This window comes from Rattus rattus, chromosome 5 (assembly GCF_011064425.1).
Source record: "Rattus rattus isolate New Zealand chromosome 5, Rrattus_CSIRO_v1, whole genome shotgun sequence".
Lineage (NCBI taxonomy): Eukaryota > Metazoa > Chordata > Mammalia > Rodentia > Muridae > Rattus > Rattus rattus.
This window is the reverse complement of record NC_046158.1, coordinates 155,522,193-155,543,681: the sequence shown is the minus strand read 5'-3', so window position 1 is coordinate 155,543,681 and position 21,489 is coordinate 155,522,193. Positions and strand designations below refer to the sequence as shown.

Genomic DNA, 21,489 nt, shown 5'->3' with positions numbered 1-21,489 from the left:
CGGGGGAGGAGCCACAGAGCGGTGTGTGGGAGGGGCCACAGGACGGGGAGGGGAGGGGCTACAGGACATGGGGGACAAGGAGTGTGGGGGAATCAGGAGAAGGTAGAGGCATTTCCAGGCGGAGAAGCAGTAAAGGCCCCAAGCCAGGAGGAGGGTTGATGGGTTCTCATATGGTTGGAGAAGGAGAAAAAGTGGTACAAAGCAGGGGGAGGAACAAGGGAGATGGAGAATGTCTCAGGGCAATGACAAACTGCTGAGAACTGCAAAGTGTGAGCGACTTGCTGACCTCGGCTTATAAAGCTCTCACAGCACATTGAGCTTTGGATGACTTACGATCATCTTGAGTTTAGAAATGTCCAGTCCCAAACGACATGCGTAAAGACAATAAGGTCTAGGCCAATTTTATATCTCCTGGATGACAGACCTATATATGCATTTGTCCACACACACAAATGTATGCACAACATTGGTGTCTCAATACATACACACATACACATGAGGATACATAGCTAGAAGTGTGCTCACTACACCAAGAGAGATTCAACAACAGACAAACCATGGACTGACCCCCAAAGTCCTGTGTTCACTGCCTGCCTACTCCTAGGATCAGGAGCACTGGATTAGATATGGCACCATTGATGATGACCCTCAGTTTAGCGCCATGTGCTTCTCTAGGGAGAATCCTTCAAACTCAAGCTCTGGGGTTGGAGGGAGGTTAAAGTTCAGAGGTTAAAAAGCTTGCAAAGTAAGCAAGCAGATGGCTGTTCAAATCTCCAAAACCCATGTGAATTCTGGGCGGGCACTGCAGCGTGCCTGTTCTTTCAGCCTCGAAAGGCAGAGATGGGGGTGGGGGATCCCCAGATCAAGCTGACTAGTGAGACTAGCCATGCCAGGGAGCTCTGAGTTGATTGGAAGGCCCAGCCTTAAAAGAGCAGGGTGGGTGATTGAGGAAGATTGTGAACATCAACAGGTGTGCACAGGTGTGCACACCAGAGCATGTGCAAGTGCATGTGTTCACACATACACAGAGGCACACACACAAGAATACATGCACATATGCATGCATATACACAGACATACAGACACACGCCGTGTACATGCACATGCAGGCACATGCACATACATGCATGTACACACACGCTCAAGCATGCACACTCACAGACCTGCACGCACATGCATACACAGGCACACACAGAAGGAGAGGAATGCAGGCCTTGTACACAACATAGACCCTCGGGACCTAACGTGCCTTCTCTGATCCTGGTTGGAAGATGGCCTGGCTTCAGTCAACTTAGCATCGTAAGGCCACACTGGAGGAGGCTCCTCCATAGCCTCTCCTGATTTGCCACCTCTCTGGTCTCAGCCCTCGGCCCTGGGTCATGTGATCTTGTGATCACTCAATGTCACTTCACTTCCTTTTAAGTGTTTACAGATTAAGTCAACTGTGTTCTCTAATGTTACTTTTGGAATATAAACGAAGGTGGTCTTCATCATTCTGAACCCCATCTGGGATGCCTTGCCAATTGGCCTTTATGAAACTTCAATTAAGCTTTTTGTCATGTGTCTAATGAATCAAAGAGAATTTTAATAGAATGACAGAGATACTCAAATACTGATCATAATTGGGATGATTCCAGGAGCATACCAAACATTTCTTAGTTCTTCAAAGAGCAATTCCCAACAAGGGGTGAACTAGGTTTTAGGAAGTGTTCCTCTGCAACCCACCACAGTGCCCAAGTGTCTGGTTTTATCAGAATCATTATTTGAACCCATCACTTTGGCTAATAAATGTGAGTTATATCAACTCCCCATCAAATAAGGGCTTTAAAGGGTCCACTCATCTGCCTTGTTTAGAAGGGATGGCTGGTGGGATGTCATTGGAGAAGGAGTCTGCTACCAAAGGTGCTCAGAGAAGGGAAGGATCCATCTCTCCCATCCGCCCTATCTCCAGCAGCCTGACACCTCAAATCACCCACCAGTGGAAGGACAAACACAAACAAATCTGCTAGGATCAAGTATGCAGCAACACAGCAGACGAGAGGATCGATGCCCATGTGACTTCATGTGTACTTAACTGCTTGATCTTTGTGTGCGTGTGTGTGTGTGTGTGTGTCCCTGTGTGTGTGTCTGTGTGGTTGTGCTGCTGTACGTGTGTATGTGTGTCTGTGTGTGTGTTGTGTGTCTGTGTGTGTGTATCTGTGTGTGTCTGTGAGTGTGTGTGTGTCTCTGTGAGTGTGTGTTTGCGTGTGTGTCTGTGTGTATGTGTATGTGTGTGTCTGTGTGTGTGTATCTGTGTGTGTATGTGCGTGTGTATATGTGTATGTGTGTATGTGAGTATGTGTGTGTCTGTGTTTATGTCTGTGTGTCCCTGTGTATGTGTCTGTGTGTCCCTGTGTTTGTGTCTGTGTGTGTGTATGTGTATGTATGTGTCTGTGTGTGTGTGTGTGTGTGTGTATGTGTCTGTGTGTGTGTGCGTGTCTGTGTATGTGTCTGTGTGTGTGTGTCTGTGTGTGTGTGTGTGTATGTGTCTGTGTGTGTGTGTGTGTCTGTGTGTGTGTGTGTGTGTGTGTCTGTGTGTTTGTGTCTGTGTGTCCCTGTGTGTGTGTCTGTGTGTCCCTGTGTATGTGTCTGTGTGTCCCTGTGTTTGTGTCTGTGTGTGTGTATGTGTATGTATGTGTCTGTGTGTGTGTCTGTTTGTGTGTATGTGTCTGTATGTATGTAAGTGTGTGTATGTGTCTGTGTGTGTGTGTCTGTGTGGGTATGTGAGTGTGTGTGTATATGTCTGTGTGTGTATGCTGTACATTTATGTCTCTGGTGCATGCATGTGTGTGCATGTATGTGAGAAGGCTTGAAATTGAGTGAGCTGTTTGGGCCGCTCCACATTTATTTTATTTATAAAATGTATTAGCTCTGTGCCTGAGTTCACATGTGCATGCATGACTGCAACTGTCTGTGCCGCAGACACACACAGACACACACACACACACACACACACACACACACACACATACACAGACACAGACACACACACACACTTACAGAGGTCAGAGGACAACTTGAAGGATTTGGTTCTTTGCTACCACCTACCATGAATCGTTGGATGGAAGTCAAGTCATTGGGCTGGGGAGCCAATCATTTCACCTGCTGGGCCATCTCACTGCCCCCCAACCTTCATTTGGTGAGACAGGGTCGCTTAAGCTTATAGATTGGCTAGGATGACTGGTCAATGAATGGCATGAGGTCACATCTATCTGCAAGGCCGACTCAGAACCTTATGCTTGCTGGCCACCTTATGAACTGAGCCATCACCCTGGCCCTGTCTCCACCATTTCTACCATGTTCAAAAGTTGGAGTGTTGGGTGTTGACTGTATTTTGGGCCTAGTGTTTCTCCCCTTTCAAGCTACTTATTTTAGTGGCTTTGAACAGGCAGAGCCCATGGCACCAGGCATGTCTACTTACCGGGTGGAAGTTAAGTTTTTCGCTCCTCTTGGCTCAAAGAACATGCCACAACCCTTAAATTTAAGGAAAAAAAAAAGAAATTTCATTGATTTTATATAAATCAGAGGCAGACGTAAATGCATGGTTGGGGATCGTTGAGATGACACTGATTTCCATTGCCAAAAGAGAAACTATTGAAGGAAGCCGTGAAGGAATTCACACGAGAGAACTCACACACGGGGACACTCCCAGCAGAGCGCACACAGGGACACTCACAGCAGAGCACACACAGGGACACTCACAGCAGAGCCCACACACAGGGACACTCACAGCAGAGCCCACACACAGGGACACTCACAGCAGAGCACACACAGGGACACTCACAGCAGAGCCCACACACAGGGACACTCACAGCAGAGCACACACAGGGACACTCACAGCAGAGCCCACACACAGGGACACTCACAGCAGAGCACACACAGGGACACTCACAGCAGAGCACACACAGGGACACTCACAGCACTGCACACACACAGGGACACTCACAGCAGAGGGACCCACACACAGGGACACCCACAGCAGAGCAGAGGGACACTCACACAGGAGCACACACAGGACACCCCAGCAGAGCCCACACACACACTCCACAGCAGAGCAGAGCACACAGGGACACACAGGGACACTCACACAGCAGAGCACACACACCCACAGCAGGGACACTCACAGCAGAGCACACACAGGGACACTCACAGCAGAGCACACACAGGGACACTCACAGCAGAGCCCACACACAGGGACACTCACAGCAGAGCTCACACACAGGGACACTCACAGCAGAGCACACACACAGGGACACACACAGCAGAGCACACACAGGGACACACACACAGAGCCCACACACAGGGACACTCACAGCAGAGCACACACACAGGGACACACACAGCAGAGCACACACAGGGACACTCACAGCAGAGCACACACAGGGACACTCACAGCAGAGCCCACACACAGGGACACCACAGCAGAGCCCACACAGGGACACTCCACAGAGAGCCCACACACACACCCACAGGGACACACAGGGACACCCCACAGCAGAGCACACACAGGGACACTCACAGCAGAGCACACACACAGGGACACTCACAGCAGAGCACACACAGGGACACTCACAGCAGAGCACACACACAGGGACACTCACAGCAGAGCACACACAGGGACACTCACAGCAGAGCACACACAGGGACACTCACAGCAGAGCACACACAGGGACACTCACAGCAGAGCACACACAGGGACACTCACAGCAGAGCACACACAGGGACACTCACAGCAGAGCCCACACACAGGGACACTCACAGCAGAGCCCACACAGGGACACTCCCAGCAGAGCCCACACAAACGGTTACACACTGTGCAGTGGGAACCATGGTTCTGCTCAGCCACAGTTGTAGGATTGATCTTTAGCCTGCTTTCAATCTTAGAGACTGAGCTCTGGTGCCCTCAGATGGAGAGAAGAAAATGCTTTTGTCTGTGGCAGGGCTGAGATGTGCCATGTTTGGTAAGAGCTATCCAACAAGTTGCATGTATATGGGGTGGGAGTTATCACTATAAGTGGGACCCTTCTGCCTCTGCCTTCCCAGCACTGGGGTTACAAGTGGCTATCATGGCTTATCTGTTTTACATGGGCTCTGAAGCTTTACCTCGGAAGCTTGACCTCAGGTCCTCATGTACAACAGTTTACCAACTGATGTTGTACCCCTGACCCTCACACAACAGCCACCAACACAAGTTGGAATAGTAAGAAAAATGTTGGAATACTCAGCTTTCAGAAGCTGCTCCTCCTCTTGAGTTCCTACTGTGTATGTGCTTGTTATAAATGCATGGTGGGATCTTCTCGAAGGGTTCTCTCCCTCAAAGGAACTATGTTCCTGTCACTGGTGAGGTGACTATAGCCAGGAACAACCTTCTGTAACTCCCCAGAGTCCCCAGAGCAGAGGGCACTTGGTCTGTCCATGGCAGGACCACGCCAGGGTCCTGAGAGAAATGCTGGTTTCTCCTGAGTGATTATTTCTTCTCAGCAGGGAGCCAGCTCAGACCCTCAGAGGCAAGGACAGCTGGGAGGGGAGAGCAATGGGGAAAGATCTCCTTCCACAGGCATCTGAGATGTCTGCTGGAGGGAGACATGGAGTCCAGAGCTTCTGTGACTGACACAGGTCTCTAGTGTGAGTAAGCACAAGGAGGGGAAAGGGAAGTCTAAGAGGGATGCCGGCAAATGCCTTGGTTTAGATTTAAGAGACCTGATAACAGGCCATGTTTGCATAAGATCTCTGTGGTGATTTGAACGTAAATGGCCCCATCAGTTCACAGGGAGTGGTGATATTAGGAAGTGTGGCCTCCTTGGAGTAGGAAATGTGCCACAGGCCTTGGAGGTCTCACATGCTAAAGCCAGGCTCAGTGTGTCTCTCCCTTCCTGTTGATGATGTAGAACTCTCAGCTGCCTCTCCAGCACCATGTCTGCCTGCACACCCCCATGCTTCCTGTCATGGTGACAATGGACTAAACCTCTGAACTGTAAGCCAGCCCCACTGAAATATTCTCCTTTATAAGACTTGTCGTGGTCTTGGTGTCTTTTCACAGCAACAAAATCCTAATTAAAACAGCCTCTTGGTTTTAATTTAGACTTTCCAATCAATAATAAAGCAAATTTTCAAAGAAACTTAAGCTGGTGGCCTGGACAAATACCTCGGTTGGCAAAACGCCTGCTGCACAAGCGTGAGGACGTGAGTTCAATCCCTGCACCCACATTAAGTAAAACACTGGGAGTAGGGGCCTCTGTCTGTACTCCCAGCCCCAGCGGATCCCTGCGGCTTGCTTTCCTGCCAGTTGAGCCTAATCAGTAAGGCCCAAGTCCTGGTGAGAGACCCTGTCTCAAAAACAACAACAACAACAACAACAACAACAACAACAACAATATATGAGATGGATCCTAAGGAAGGACACCTGAGATTGACCTCTGGTCTCCAAGCTCATTGTACACATGTTCATCTGTGCACCCTCAAGCACAAGGCACATATCACACACACACACACACACACACACACACACACATATGCACACACATGCACTCACATACACACACATGCATACACACATAAATAGGCAGGCACACACACATATACATACACACACAGATACATATGTGCACACACATACACATATGTGCACATACACATACGCACACATACATGCATGAACATACACACACATACACACACACATAGACACATACAGACACACACATACACACACATGCACATACACAAACACATATACATATGCACATACACACATGCACATACACACACACACACACTCCTAAAGGAAATGCAGCTGGCAGTAAAGCTCGATCAACAGTGGCTTGGAAAGAGCACCTTCCTTGCAGCAGAGTCTAAAGCACTGAACTAGCAGTAGGTCTTAAGTGGCTCCTTAGCTTTGAGAAAGTGTGAACAGGAGCTGCTCTAAACATCACCATGAATGTGCTTATTTTATACAGGACCCCAGGAAGGAAACCCAGAGAGACCAAAACACCTCAGTTTTCTCCCTTGTAAAGGAAGGACATCCCTAGAGGTGTTTGACTGAGCTTGTCCTCCAGAGAGCTCATGTTTGCACACTTGGTCCCCTGCTAGTGCTGCTGTCTGGGGAGGTTGTGTCTCCTTTAGGCAGGAGCCGGCCAGGAGGAAGTGTGACATTGGGGGCGGCTTTGAGAGTTTATACTCTCGCCTCACTTCCATTTCCCCCTCTGCTTCCCGCGTGCCATCAAGCTCCTGCCTCTGCTGCTGGCTGCCATGCCTCTCTGTGACAGACTCCCCTTCTGGAACCTGGAGCTGGAGCCCTTCCTCTGCCAGTTGCTTTTGCTCATGGTGTTTTACACAGAAAAGCAACTAATACACACGATTCCCTCCCCTGTTCTAGTGTGAACATGTGGGACGAGCATGCACAGTATGCCTCAGGGTTGCCAAATGAGTCACACCTAGGGTAATGCCCCCGACTCCAGAAACTTCCAGACTAGAGACGGAAAGAGAAAGCAATGGCAGGCCATGCATCATGGCCTTAATTATGGATCCAAGGCAGACCTCCCCAATTAGCAGGGCTGAATGAACAGGGTAAGCACAGACCCTGGTCACGCCATTAATTTGGCAGCCCAGGCTCAATTTTTGGCTTTCAAAATGGAGACAGCTACTACATAAGAGAAAGGAACACTGGGCAGGTTTGTAAACAGTCCTAAACTATACTGAACTGCACAGGGAGAAAAATCTTCCCTCTCCAGGTCCCTGTCCAGGAGCCTCATCACACGCGGGTCTGGGAAGCTGCCAGGGAGCTTCTCCTGCAGAACTAAAACCAGACAGAGGCTACAGAGATATGTTACCTTCACCCCAGGCTTGGCGCTGGCCATGGCTCTGTTGAAGGACAGAGCCAGCATCTGGTCTTCCCCAGCTGGCTGCATCTGTGTAAACCAGGGAAAGAAAGATGACAAGAGGTCAGGGTCACTGAGGGCAGTCATAAAAATCAGCAAGCTTTGAGCTTTTATATGCTCATCCTACTTCCACTTCCCCCTGTGCTTCCTGTGTGCCGTCCAGGAACTAAACTATAACATGTGACAGCAATGTCATCGAGGAGGAGACATTTGCCCCACAAGCCTGGATGGTGCACTTGCAAGAGGGGATGTTTTACTGATTGTTATTGGCTGTTGGGGAACTTCCTTCTGTGAAGAGTTTTAGGTCAATCATATTAGGAGACCCCAGACCTTAAAAGTCACCTTCTCTTAAAGTACCCAGAATGGCCCTTGGGTTTCATCCTATCCTCGCTGAGCATAAACCATCCCCAAGGGACTTCAACATTCATGGGTGCCTCAGTGGGGCCCACCGCCCTCCCCACAGACACGGAGGATATCCACGTGGCTCCAGGGATCATCCTAGCAGCAGACTGTGACAACATGGGTGGATGGAGTCTTCCCCAAGAACAGAACAGTGGTGTAGGGACTGTATTGGCTGGCACGGTCACATGAGAGGCTCGACAAACAGGCATGAACATGTTGGAATGAGGTCAGCTGCCAGCATAGGCTGCCTGCTTGTCAGTGTGTGACATGGCTTTGATTCAATGAACCACGAAGTCCATTAAACTGCACTGACATCATTTTATATACACAAGCCCAGGGCTAGCGAGATAACCTAAGTGATGTTCACCCTGTGGAGTCGAAACTTGGGTTGACTGGCTCTCGGCTCTCAGAGGACTAGAGACTCTGGGACAGGATACTTGACTTCTAACTGCTGTTGTGGGAGCTCGTGCAATCTATAGGGGAGGGAGGCATGGCAGGTGGAGGTGGGTCACTGGGGTGGGCTCCTGATAGTCATAGCACTCCAGGTCTGGCCTGAGCTCTCATACAGTGAGGGAAGGCCTTCGCAGTGATCCTGTCCCCAGTCCCTCACTCAGAACAGCTTTCCTCACTGTGATGGCTTAGATCTCCTGAACCATAAGTCAAGAAAAAAACAAACAACAGCCTGTCTTTGGTGTCCCCAAAGAGAAAGAGTACATTTAATGACCAGAAGAGGCAGAATTTCATGTTGACATTTTGGCTGTTTCTTAGATCAGCCACTTTGAGTTTCAGGGGAAGACAGACAGAGGAGTTCATGGCACAATCACAGCCCATCTGACCCAGACCCAAAGAAGCTACATGGGACAAGACAAGGCTTCATGTAAGCAGCAGCAGGTGGAAAAATCCAGCCATCGCTGGGCCTGACTTCATGCAGGTTGAGCTGTGTCAGATGGTGTTTTAGGCACTGTCCTCTTCTCCATTACCTAGGGAGCTGACTCTGTCACTCCAGGCCACAGAAGAGAAATGTAAGCTTGGGTAGCGCATGGCTGGCTCAGCTACATGAAGCTAGTAAGACGTAAGGCAGAGACCGTCTTGTCTCCGAAAAACCAGGGAGGTCCCTTCTCACCCTCTGTGCTGCAGGAGGATGGAGCAGAGGTTCTGTCTCTGGATGACTGACCATGGCAGAGAAGCCAACTGAGAGCCCCCTCACCAGGGAGTAAAGCAACGCCATCCAGAAAACCTCAGTCTGGCAAAATCATTTCCTCCTAAGCTTGGTGTTCTCAAGCCAGCACTGGGGACGCTAGGCCAGATAGTTCTGTGTTGGGTGATACTTGACCATAGCCCTGAACTCAGCCCACTAGAAGCCCATAGCATCTTCTAATTGCCACCATCAAACCAGCCTCTGGGCATTGCCAAGTGCCCCCCGGGGGGGGGGCAAAACTGAGTGTGGTTGAGAAACACGGATGGAAAACACAAATGCCTCTGCCTGTGCTGTGCAATTTTGGAAGAAATGCTTTCCTGTGTGTCCCTCAGACGTGAATTAAGGGGAACAAAATGAGGGTCCAGAGAGGTGGCTCGGCGGTTACGAGCACCGGCTGCTCTTCCGGAAGATGCAGGTTCAGTTCTCAGCATCCACACGGCAGCTCACGACCGACCGTCGATTCGCAAGTCCAGTTCCAGGGAATCTGATTGCCCTCTCTGGCCTCTACAGGTGCACATGCCTGGTGCAGAGACATACACGCACGCAGGCACTCACACATACACACACATACAATAAGTAAAGCTAGGAAGCCTGTGCCCTACGGATTTGTGCCATTGACACCGCTGCTGCGTAACACGTTGCTCTGCAGCCACTACCTGGGCTGAAAGGACGCAGGCACTCACACATACACACACATACAATAAGTAAAGCTAGGAAGCCTGTGCCCTACGGATTTGTGCCATTGACACCGCTGCTGCGTAACACGTTGCTCTGCAGCCACTACCTGGGCTGAAAGGGCTTTGGTTTCCTCATTAGACACAATCAGTGTCTGGTGGCCACTGTCACTTGGGATGAAGCCTCTGAGCCTCTTGGGTCCAAACACGCAGTAGCACCGCAGCAGGCCGAGGAGGGCGGCTAGGATAAAACAGAAAAGATTGTGCAAGCTCAGCTCTGCAAGAGGCTTCAAGGGAGGGCCAAGCTCCATTCACTTCTACTCAACTGCTACCTGACAGGGTCTGGTTCCCTCTAAACCCTCTCAGGACTGAGCAGCTTAACAGCATGGGGAGCTCAGACAGATGCCACTTCGGTGGAATTCACTGCTTGATAGTAACTGGTCGAGAATATTCTGCTGTTTCTTGGACTAACTGGTGCCCTTATTAACCTTGGCCGTGCCCAGGCACCTAGACACCTGTGTACCTCTGTAACCATGGTTACTGCAAACATATGCTTACCCTGTGGATTCCACTGTTTACATGATTGCCTGCACATGGAAACTGAATTTCAGTTAATTAGCATGCCTGGCAACCTCTGACCTGAACAAGTGTGGAGTTCGTCCTTTTCTCCCACCCCATGCTCAGCATGTCCTGTTGTCCTCTGGTCTGTGAAAGGGGCTGAGCTCCCGGAAGCGCTCACCTGACAGAGCCATGAGTGCTGCACAGACTGGGGACAGCGCCCACCACAGGAGCCCAGGTTCTGAATGCTCCTCACAGTCAGATCCACTGGGGCAGGAGCAGATCCTCACGTGGACTGTCTGCTTCTGGGTGAGGCCCTGTCTGTCTCCTATGAAGAGTGGCACCAGGTAGTCCCCGGGCGGGAGGCTTCTCCGCATTATGAGTTCAGCAGAGTGGCCTGCAAAAGGAGAGGATAGGAGTAGGCTTGTTGGCCTCTCGTGTGACTTCTTGTTACTGTTCAGGGCCGAGGCTCTGAAAGACAGAAAATTAGAAAAGCAAAGAGCAGGTAGGAAAGAAGAGAGGCCCCTTGTCTCGAGATCTGGACACCGTTGATACATTCAAAACTGCCCACAGTGAGGACAGTGCGTGTTTTCCTACCCACACCTCAAATGAGAATAACAGAGAAACTGTGCTAACCTGGGCCAAGATGATCCACAGCCTTGGTTTTTTAGCACCCTTATTCCTGAATATAAACAACACTCCTCATAAACCTGCGTTACAACTTTATTGACAGAAGAAATGTCTGTAACCTTTAAACCGTACTGTAAATTATACTATCTAAACAAGCACCTTAGGAAAGCTCCAGGATCTGATCTACACCCCCAGGCTCCTGCCCATACCTGCCTATACACACACATGATACCCACACGACCCAACTTAGATCCTTAGGATCCTACCTACACCCACAGGATCCCGCCTACACTCATAGAATCCAGCCTACACTCACAGGACCCTGCCTTTGACTCATCCGTGATCCTGAAAGAACCCTCCCCTTGTCAAGCTGGGCTAGGGTGAACTCCTCGCTTTGGCCTGTTACTCTCTCTAGCTGGGATAAATAGACATTTCTTTACATCTTCCCCACAGAACATCATGTGGTGACGTGCTCTAGGGCTCTAGGTGGCTCTAGGACTCAAAGAGCACCCCTCACATCGTTACAGCCGTGGCTGCTGTTCACTCCAAGGACAGGGACCCAGATGAAAATTAGGAGAGAGAAGAGAACAGAGCAGGTACCTCGGTGTGCAGTCATCTTCCTCCATGGTGTCAAGAAAGTCAAGAGTGACAGCAGACATGGAATGCTCACCCCAGTCCTCATGCCCAGAGTCCTTGCTGGAACTTGGTAAGTAATCCGGGCTGGTCTCCCACAAAACACACTCCAGTCTTTAGGCTCTCCAAGTGTCACTTGAGACTGCAGGACCCAGTGTCCCCACCCAAAGTCACACTTTGCTCCAGTCTGGGTTAGCCCCCAACCCATACAAACCTTCCTCCTGCTTTATCCTCAGCATCCAAATCTCTCCCACATCTCCCTGGTCAGAGTCCAAATCAAAAGTAAAGGGGCCAGCGTAGGGGTCCAGGTCTGCATCCTCGGCTTCCAACAGCAGGGCCTTGTTTCCAGCCGACTCACAGATCTCCAAGTGTCGGGAATGGGGCTGGAGAATTGGAGCATTGTCGTTGACATCATACAGGAAAAGCATCAGAGTCCCCGTGCCAGTCAGTGGGGGGAGGCCTTGGAGAGGACAGAACCCAGGCAACAGAGGAGATCACAATATTAAAGAGAGAGGGTAAACTTGACCTTACAGAAAAGCAGCGTCAGTAGCTCCTCAAGTGCCTATAACAGTCCAGAGACTCTCCATCAGGGTGTGGCCCTGCTTGGTGGACACCTCCAGTGCAAGTGTGTACATACTCATGCACATGTATTCACACACATATACATACACTCACACACACTCACACACACTCACACACACACACATGCTCACACACACATATGCTCACACACACACACTCTCACACATACACTCTCTCGCACACAACTCACGTATACTCACACACACACATGCTCACACACACACAACACACATACACACATACACACACACTCTCACACATATACTCTCACACACACAACTCATGCTCACACACACACATGTTCACACACATACAACACACAACCCACATATGCTCACACACACACACATTACACACATACACACATACACTCACACAGACACTCAAACACACACAACTCACACATGTTCACACATACACATACACACTCACACACACACACACACACACACACACTCACACACACACAACACACACACACTCGCACACAGACACACACACACTCACACACACAGATACACACACATACACTACACACACTCACACACACATACACACACACACACACACACTCACACATACACTCACACACACACACACACACGCACACATGTGCACACGCACACACACATAGCAGTATTGGGCAGCATGAGTTGTTCCTGTTTTAAAGGAAGAGATAGGGTGTAGAATCCCATATCCTGTCTCAGTCATGGTACAAGCTGCAGAGGTGCTGGGAAGGATGAGTGCCTATAAAAGGGGAGCATAGGGGATCCCCAGGGAAGATGAAGTCAGCTCTGGCCTGCTAGGGACATTGCCTATGAAGACAGACTACTCTGTTTTATAAAGCGCACACTGGGGAGAGCTCGGGAAAGCATGTTGGGATGCTAAAACCACAGGTGAATCTACAAGGTGGCTGGTCAGATATTAACAGCTTGTGGGTCACAGAGGATGGATCTTCCCCTCATGGTCAGCAGCTGGTAGAAACAGGGACAGAAAGGCAGGACTCTGGCCTCAGGTGGAGACATGGCAATCAATCAGACAGTCTGTTCATCAATGCTACCCACTAAAGGTTTTCTGGTGAAGATCGAAGAACTGACAGACACTGGGAAGGGAAACGCCCCTCGGGAAAGGGCCTCCTTTAGAGACTGTAGGAAGAGTATGAAGCCTGACTAACAGTGAAAGCTAGTGGTGGTCTCTCTGGCCATGGACCTCTCTCCTCGCCCCATAATATGCTTTCCTCCTCAGTGGGCCACACTACCACTGTCCACTCTCATTCCTACAGGTGCCCACTGTCCTCTATAATAAACTCACTTGTCTCTGTACCCCAGCACCTCTGAATTATTCTGGCAGACTGGGGACCCCAATTGAGGGCAGGATAGGATCATGCCGACAAATTTATGATCATTCAGTAATCACCTCTTGTAATTAAAAGTAGATCATGGGAATCATGAAGCCATCCCACACTGAATCATGGAACCCTGAGTGCCAGGTTGGCCGGCTTCCCTTCCTGAACATGGGATAGCATCTCGGGTCCCTAACATTCTGTCAGATAATTATGCAAATGGGCTGGGCAGGCCCACAGCGCTTGGGGCTTTCATCCACGGACTTCTTTAAGTACGGTTCTTAATGTGACTTGAAAATGTCCACACACGCAGCTTTATGTTTGGACGCGTTTAACTTCAGCCTTGTGGGAATTTGGAGAAATGTGCTAAGACGTGTTTTTAAAATCACTCGTCCTGGTTTATGACAAATGCGTTCCACTCAGACACATTTGCTGGAGCTTACGAGCCGTCCCAGGTATGGGAAACTGCTAAATATTTATCACACATCGTTGGTCTTGACAAAGAGCTACTGCATTATCTTCCAGGCAGACAAGACGGGTGGGTGTGATTGCCGACTCCTCGCTGGCTTAATTGTCTCTGCTGAGTGAACGCTGCCCCTCTTTCAGCAGCATCAGTCCCCGGTTTGCCATTGCTGGAGTTATTATCAAAAAATAATCTCTAGCACAGAGGCAAAGCGAGAACAATGTTTGTTTTATAATTTCCTCAGTGATGCTAAGAAATGGCCTCCCTCAGGAGGCCAGAACCAGCACTGCTCATCCCCAGCCTCGACTCGCACTCACCATTGTCAACGGCATGGACGACAATTGTATAGAAGCTGCCATTCACATGAGGGGACTCCCGGTCTATTTGCCTCTTGGTGGTGACCTCTCCTGACTTCTCATCCACGGTCACCCAATTTTCTGGATCATGAACCAGTTCGTATCTTGTAGAAAGAACACACACACACGTTTCCCTTTAATTAGAAAGTTTTACCACAAGACAAATCATATGCATGCTGGTACGTGAGTTCAAGACCATCTTCAGCTATCAAGAGGGTTCAAGACCTTGCCTCAAAAATATTTTAATAACAAATCAAAATATATTATAGAACGTCTGTGGTGGTTTGGATAAGAATGTCCCGAAGGCTTGGTCACCGCAGAGTAGCGCTGTTCGGAAGGATTAGGAGGTGTGACTTTACCAGAGGAAGTCTGTCCCTGGGCGTAAGATTGAGGCTTCAGAAGCCCAGGCCAGGCCAGAGGCTCTTCCTGCTGCCTGTGGATCTGGATGAAGAGCTTTCGGCCGCTCGTCTAGCACCATGTCTGTCTGTCTGCATGTTTCCTGCTATTACAATAATGGATTGAATCTCTGAAACTGCAAGCAATCCCCAATTAAATGCTTTCCTCTTCAAGAGTTGTGGTGGTGGTAATGGCGTCTCCCCACCACAATAGAAACCTTAAGATAACTACGATTCCCATTGCGAGTAATTTGGGAACTCGAAGACGATTGAAATCCAAATGCTCATCCAAGTGCTCTGAGCTCGAAGGCTCAGGGATGGCAGTGAAGACTTCAACAGTGTGCCACGTCCGGGGCCACTAGAATAAGTGCCCTTCTCCTAGGAGGTGCGCCTTGGGAAACACTTGGTGCGGGAACAGAGCCTTAAGATATCAGTAGGTGGTGGCTTCCCATTCAGTTCAGCACACCACAAGCACACGGGTCTTGACTCCTCTCGCAGTGTCTGCTTTGTAGCAGATCCCAAAGGATCCCCTCACCTGAGGATCATCTTCCTTCTCCTCTCCTTGCGAACCTGGAACCATTGGAAGCAGTAGACAGAAGACTCTAGGATTTCTGGGAGTGGCTGCCATCAGATGGTATCCATTGGAAGCGTGTCTGGTTGCTAACCCCTGTGCGTCTGGAGGGACCACATTACAGAAACCGTGTACTCAGACAGCAGCAGCAGCAGCAGCAGCAGCAGTGCTCAGGCAAAGAAAGGGCCAGCTAAGGACAGCATCTCCGTGGGCTTTGTCTTCCTCATCTGGGAAAATGCTTCTAACAGGGTTCGTCATGAACCCCCATGATAGCCAATGGGTCATAGCTTATTTTTTCCCCCTCATGTACAACTTTACCGATTAGGGAAGCTTCCAGTAGTTCCTGTGGTTTGATAATGTTCACAAGCCAAGGGCAGGAACTCAAAAGTTCAGACTTAGATTATCTTAGCCCAAAAATGCCCTCGAGCCAAATTTGGTCATTAAAAGGTAAGTAACTACAGCCAATGTACATTAGACAGTACAAAGCGAAACTCTGCTCTCAGACACATCTCCCTGCCGCAGAAGACGCTCAGCCAACACCCGAGCTGACTCCGTGCTGCAGGATTCCATCGTTGAGGTGTTCAAGGCATAGGGACCGGAAGTAGAGTGGAGCCTGGGGAAGGGGACTGAGGAAGTAGGCTGGAAAGGGGAATTAGGGAAGGGGTCTGGGGAAAAGAAAAGATGTCCTGGGAACTTGGAAAAGGAACTGGGAAGGGACCTGAGGAGCTGGTGTTCGCTGGGCATGGAGCTTCCTTCTGGGCAAACAAAAGATGTTCCGGGTGGTGTGTGAATGCAGCCAGTGTCGCAGACTGAGCTCTTAAAGTCAACAATACTTGGCCATTAAGTATTTCATTTAAAATATTAAATATTAGTAAAATTATTTACCTAGAAGCTATGACATCTGGAAAGACACACACACACACACACACACACGTATATATGTACATATAATGATTTGTTATTTATAGCCCATATATATATATCTATGTATGTATGTATGTATATGTATATATATCACATACATACACATATGGATTATGAATGGTCAAAGGGAATAAGTGAGTGGGGGCTCCAGGAGGCTTTGAGTGAGGGTAGGGCTGACGAGTGGGAGTGGAAGTTAGGCTAACCCAGCCAGGAGCTGCAGAATGAGTTGCATTAACCCAGCGAATGGGCATCCACCAGGTAGCTCCTTATGCTTTTACTCCTTGGACTGAACCAGTCTCGGCAACATTCTGTAGCAGCCAGGTGGCTAACAGCGCCCTCCCCGGCGCCCCCTCAGAGCCAGCCACACTTCCTGTTTCTCTGCGCCCACCTTATCTGGCTGTCGGCCCTGTCTGGGTCTGTAGCATTGAAATATCCCAGCTGGATGGCAGGCCGGGCTCCATCCGCCTCACTGACGATGAAGCTCCTAGGGTGAAAGGCTGGTGGGTCATTGGTGTCCAGCACCTGCACGCTCACGGTGGTGCTGGCCATCGCCTTCCTCGACGGCTGCAGCTGGCCCTCCTGACAATTGAAGAGCGGCTCCTGATTCTCCACAACAATAAGGAGGTTGTGGGCCACTTGGGTTTCATAATCCAAAGGCTGCCGAGGTAAGAGAGGGCTTGATTAGTGCCCACTGCTCCCCTGACTGGAGGAAGCTCCGTGGAGTCATCGGGAATCCAGCGGAGGATGGCAATGATCAAAAGCCAGTCTTCAGCGCCCTTTCAAATCACTTATGGGGCTCCCTCTTTCCTCCTCCTCTCCTGGCTGCACAGAGCCTCCGTCCATCAGACGGTGATGAAAAATGCAACAAAACCCAGAACTCATGAAACATTTAAATGTTAACCACACCACAGGAAAAAAAAATCAGAGGGACTGGGAGAAATGTAGATACTAATGATCACAGATACTCAGGGTACAAAGTAGCCAGGGACACGGAAGGGCTGAGAGTCAGGGGGTTTGAAGAACTACTGGGGCTTTCCTGACACACAGTTTCCCAAAGAAGGCAGGGAAGGGGTCTGGAGTCAGCAGGGACCAAAGCTGCTTTCTCTGCGGCAAGTCTTCTGTCTTTAACTCTTTGCTATTCTGTAGCCAAAAGCTACTTACTTTTGGTAATTCTTCCTTTTAACTATTTGCTAATCTAAGGACCTGGCTTCTGGTAATTTGATCCCAGTTGATAGCAAGGGCGGGAGTGAGTAGAAAACAAAAGACTTTGTTTCTGTCTGGCTTAAGGGCCCTGCACTGGCCAGGTGAGAGGCTTGGAGCTTGTTAACTCTTTGTGAGCCAGAGAGAAAAGAAGAGGAAGAAGAGAGAATCCAAGCACACATATAGACACATAGACACATGCACACACACATACCCAGAGACAGAGACACACAGACACAAGCACACTTTGGCCCTGCCTGACCACCTGTCTCAATAATTCCACAAGTGTTCATGCATACTTACATATATACCTACCTACACACACATATATGTACATACATATAGATATACATATAGATATATACGTTTGGTGAATGGGGCTGAGCCCCAAATGCCACACTTTATTTCTTCTCCACAGCAATTTATTCCTTCTTAGACAGAAGTCTTTATGGAATTGCCTCATAGGTGAAATGTTACACGAAAGGAGAGTTGCAGAGGGATGTCCATAGTTCAAAGCACTGTTTCATACCGTAAGCTCATTATAAGTTCAAAGCAGTTTCACATGGCCTTGCCTTATCATAGTGAACACCTATGGCTTCATTCTTGATCCTGACCTAGAATGAATGTTTTTATCTTGATCACAAATTTGTTCCAAGCCTTCCTTCTTATCCTAGTGCAATTAGCCTATGACACGTTGTGGTAGAATTTTCCCCTAATAAATAAACATGACAAGAAACCAACCACTGGGAGAAAAGGAGGCGGGACTTCTGGGTCAGAGAGAGGAAGAGGGAAAACAGGAGAAAGGAACTTCCTTTTGGACTTTGGAGAGCAAGGGAGGCAGACAGAACGTAGGAAGCCAGAGGCTGTTGCTTCAAGTGGTGGGTCTGCCAGAATCCTCCACCAGGGGAATAACATAGAATAGTTTGTAAAATTAGGAAGCTAGATTCTGCGCCCAGCGATTGTGTTACCTGTTGATTCTAAACTAAGATTGTGGGGTGTTCTTCTTCATGAGGTGACTCACTGAGTTCCAGAGAAAGGTAATAGCAGCAGAGTGTGGTGTGTGTGCAAGAGTGCACCCCAGCCAGCTGTAGGAATTTGGAAACATGGGGCATGGTGCATGGCAACAGCCAGCCATGGAACTTAGTGAGCCTAGAGAAGAGAGCCATCTCAGAGCTCTGAGTCAGAGAGTCTGCTAGGCTGAGCCAGCGATAGTGTGGGTACATATTTTATATTTCATGCAGCAACATGTGAAGGTTTTCAGAGCTCTATTTGTAACTTTATTCTATGGGGGTGTTGAATTTACTTGTATCAATCTAAGAGTTCTATAAAATCGTCAGACATCGTGAAATTATCAATTCATCTATACAGCGTTACTATATGAGAGTTCCTCTTCTTGTTGGTCTACAGGAAATCTGCCCAATAGTGTAGGCTATTACCCAAGAATCATTAGGCTATGTAATAGTGGCAGAAAAGGCATACCAGCAGCAAAAAGCAGTCCTGGAATGAAGTCTTTGGTGACCTTGCATCTCATAGCCCACCCACTGAAGGCCATGAAAAAATGGCAGACCATCTCCAGAAAACTCACTTGCATGTCTTAGCCTTTCCTAGATGGCTTCTGACAGAGAGCACAGTGGCAGGTGACTGGGCAGAAGGCTGCCAGGGACCTTGCTATGCACAGTGTGAACTGTTGCTCCTTGCTATTTCCTGAAGCTTGTTCAACTAACAGGCATAAGCTCCACTCTACCCACATGTGTCGACTCCAGCTGGTCCTTCCAGTTGACTTAGCTGTACTGTGAGAAGGGCACTGGCTATCCTTAGAAAGCCACAAAGTCTAAGAACATTGGAGTCTGCCTGCCCAGTCAGAATCCACCCTCTCAGCACAAGACTTGATATCAAGGGATCTGTCTGACCTTTAATTTCCACACCTATAAAATACAATGAGAATATTTTCCTCCGGGGCCAGCTGCCCCATTGCATATACTAGATAGATCCCTAGTTCATCATACATGACAACCCGCATACATGCCACAACATGACAACCCACACAAATGACCCAACATTTACACCTCAGATGTTTACACTGTTTAAAACCCAGGAGATTAAAGAAGAGCGTTTAGTTGGAGAAACAAGTTTATAAGAAACCAGAATGTGGTCTCACCAGTACTGCCCTCACCTAGCCCACACAAATCACCAGGCTTGACCCCAAGCACTACGTAAAGCAAGCATGGTGGTGCACACCCACAATCCCAGCACTCCAGGGTTAGAGACAGGATCAGAGATTTAGGGGAATATTCTACCACGTAGTGAGCTCAAGGCCAGTCTGCAATATTTTAAACCCTTTACCGAGAAAATAAATAAATTTTCAAATTTACTTTCATCATATAAGGGAGAGAAAAAAACCAACATCCAATCTCCAGGGCTCATGTGGACGTAGTAAATTTTATCTCCAACAACATCAAAGAATCCAATAAGATTTTAAAAAGTTGATTATTATCGTTCCTGCTGCAGGAGGAGCCCTTGGTCTCTATACAAAGGGCTCAGTGACTACTGCATCACAGGGCATAACATGTGCTCATTACACAGTGAGTGTTTAGCACGTGCCAGCCCCTCAGGCATTATGGCTTGTCCTCCAGACACAACACCCACCACTACCCGGCCTTGACTTTACCTTGATAATACTTAATAACCCTTGGTTGGTCTCAGGGTCAGTCGTGATGTCAAAATGCCCCTCCTCGTTGCCATCCCATATGTTGAACTGTGTTCTCCACGCTGGTGTAAATGGAGAGTCTCCATCGTGAACAGGGAGATACAACACGTCCGGTTCGACTTGACCTTCAGAAATCTGAATCGTATACTGGAAGACATGATCATCATTTCCATGTCACGGGCACAAGCACACCACAGAGATGGAGAGCAGGAAGCAGGAAGAGGCAAGCAGGAAGCGGGAGGAGGGAGAGGAGGGAGAGGTGGGTTCTCAGCAAGACACCGCAGCCTTCAGGCATTCGCACCCCTCCAGTAGAGATACCATCGACTCCCGAGCGTGACCCTTCCTACAAATGGCGTTCCCTGAGACTGTGTCTGCAGCTGGGTGGTTTTAAAGATACTCGGTGCATTGTTGTGCTGAGAATTTTCAAGATGCAATACACATCTCAGCCTACGTGCCTTAAGTAACCTCGCTCTTCCCCAACAGGGGAAGATCTCTTTGGATCAAGGTGTCCATCTTTCCAGCACATGTGGTTCCTTGAGACGACTCACTTTTTGATATTTTTTTGGTGACAGGTCTCCGAGCAAGCATGGCAGGACGGCAATATTTTTTTTCCAGGCTTACTTTTGAGCACACGGATTTGTCCTAAGCCAGGAGAGGACTCTGATATGAGGTTTAGCTGTTTGCCATTCGTGTAAACCTTTGGATGAGGTGCTTTCATCTGAAAACATTCCACGTTGGTTGATGTAATTTAAAAAAAAATCTACGTGACACATTTTAAAATTAATTGCTTGGATCATTAATGCAACAGTTACTATGTGCTGGCAAAAAAAAATTGATAATGATAATAATGGTAATAAATGTCTCCCAGGAGCTGACAGTGGATGTATGGGGGGAGGGGGGATTAGGCAGAAACTAGAACAAATGAATTCATTAAATAG

At 48.8% G+C, this 21,489-nt stretch overlaps 1 protein-coding gene across 1 annotated transcript in view; it reads right to left on the bottom strand.

Annotated features, from left to right (window-relative positions):
• Nucleotides 1-21,489, bottom strand: part of Cdh26 (cadherin 26) — a 52,535-nt gene that overhangs the window by 6,682 nt on the left and 24,364 nt on the right. Inside the window, exons 7-13 of the mRNA XM_032902656.1 lie at nucleotides 20,513-20,698; nucleotides 17,033-17,301; nucleotides 14,716-14,858; nucleotides 12,226-12,471; nucleotides 10,930-11,145; nucleotides 10,301-10,431; nucleotides 3,461-3,513 (exon numbers count right to left, since the gene is read on the bottom strand). Of these exons, the coding sequence (XP_032758547.1) occupies nucleotides 3,461-3,513; nucleotides 10,301-10,431; nucleotides 10,930-11,145; nucleotides 12,226-12,471; nucleotides 14,716-14,858; nucleotides 17,033-17,301; nucleotides 20,513-20,698 (1,244 nt within the window). The remainder of the gene's footprint in view (nucleotides 1-3,460; nucleotides 3,514-10,300; nucleotides 10,432-10,929; nucleotides 11,146-12,225; nucleotides 12,472-14,715; nucleotides 14,859-17,032; nucleotides 17,302-20,512; nucleotides 20,699-21,489) is intronic.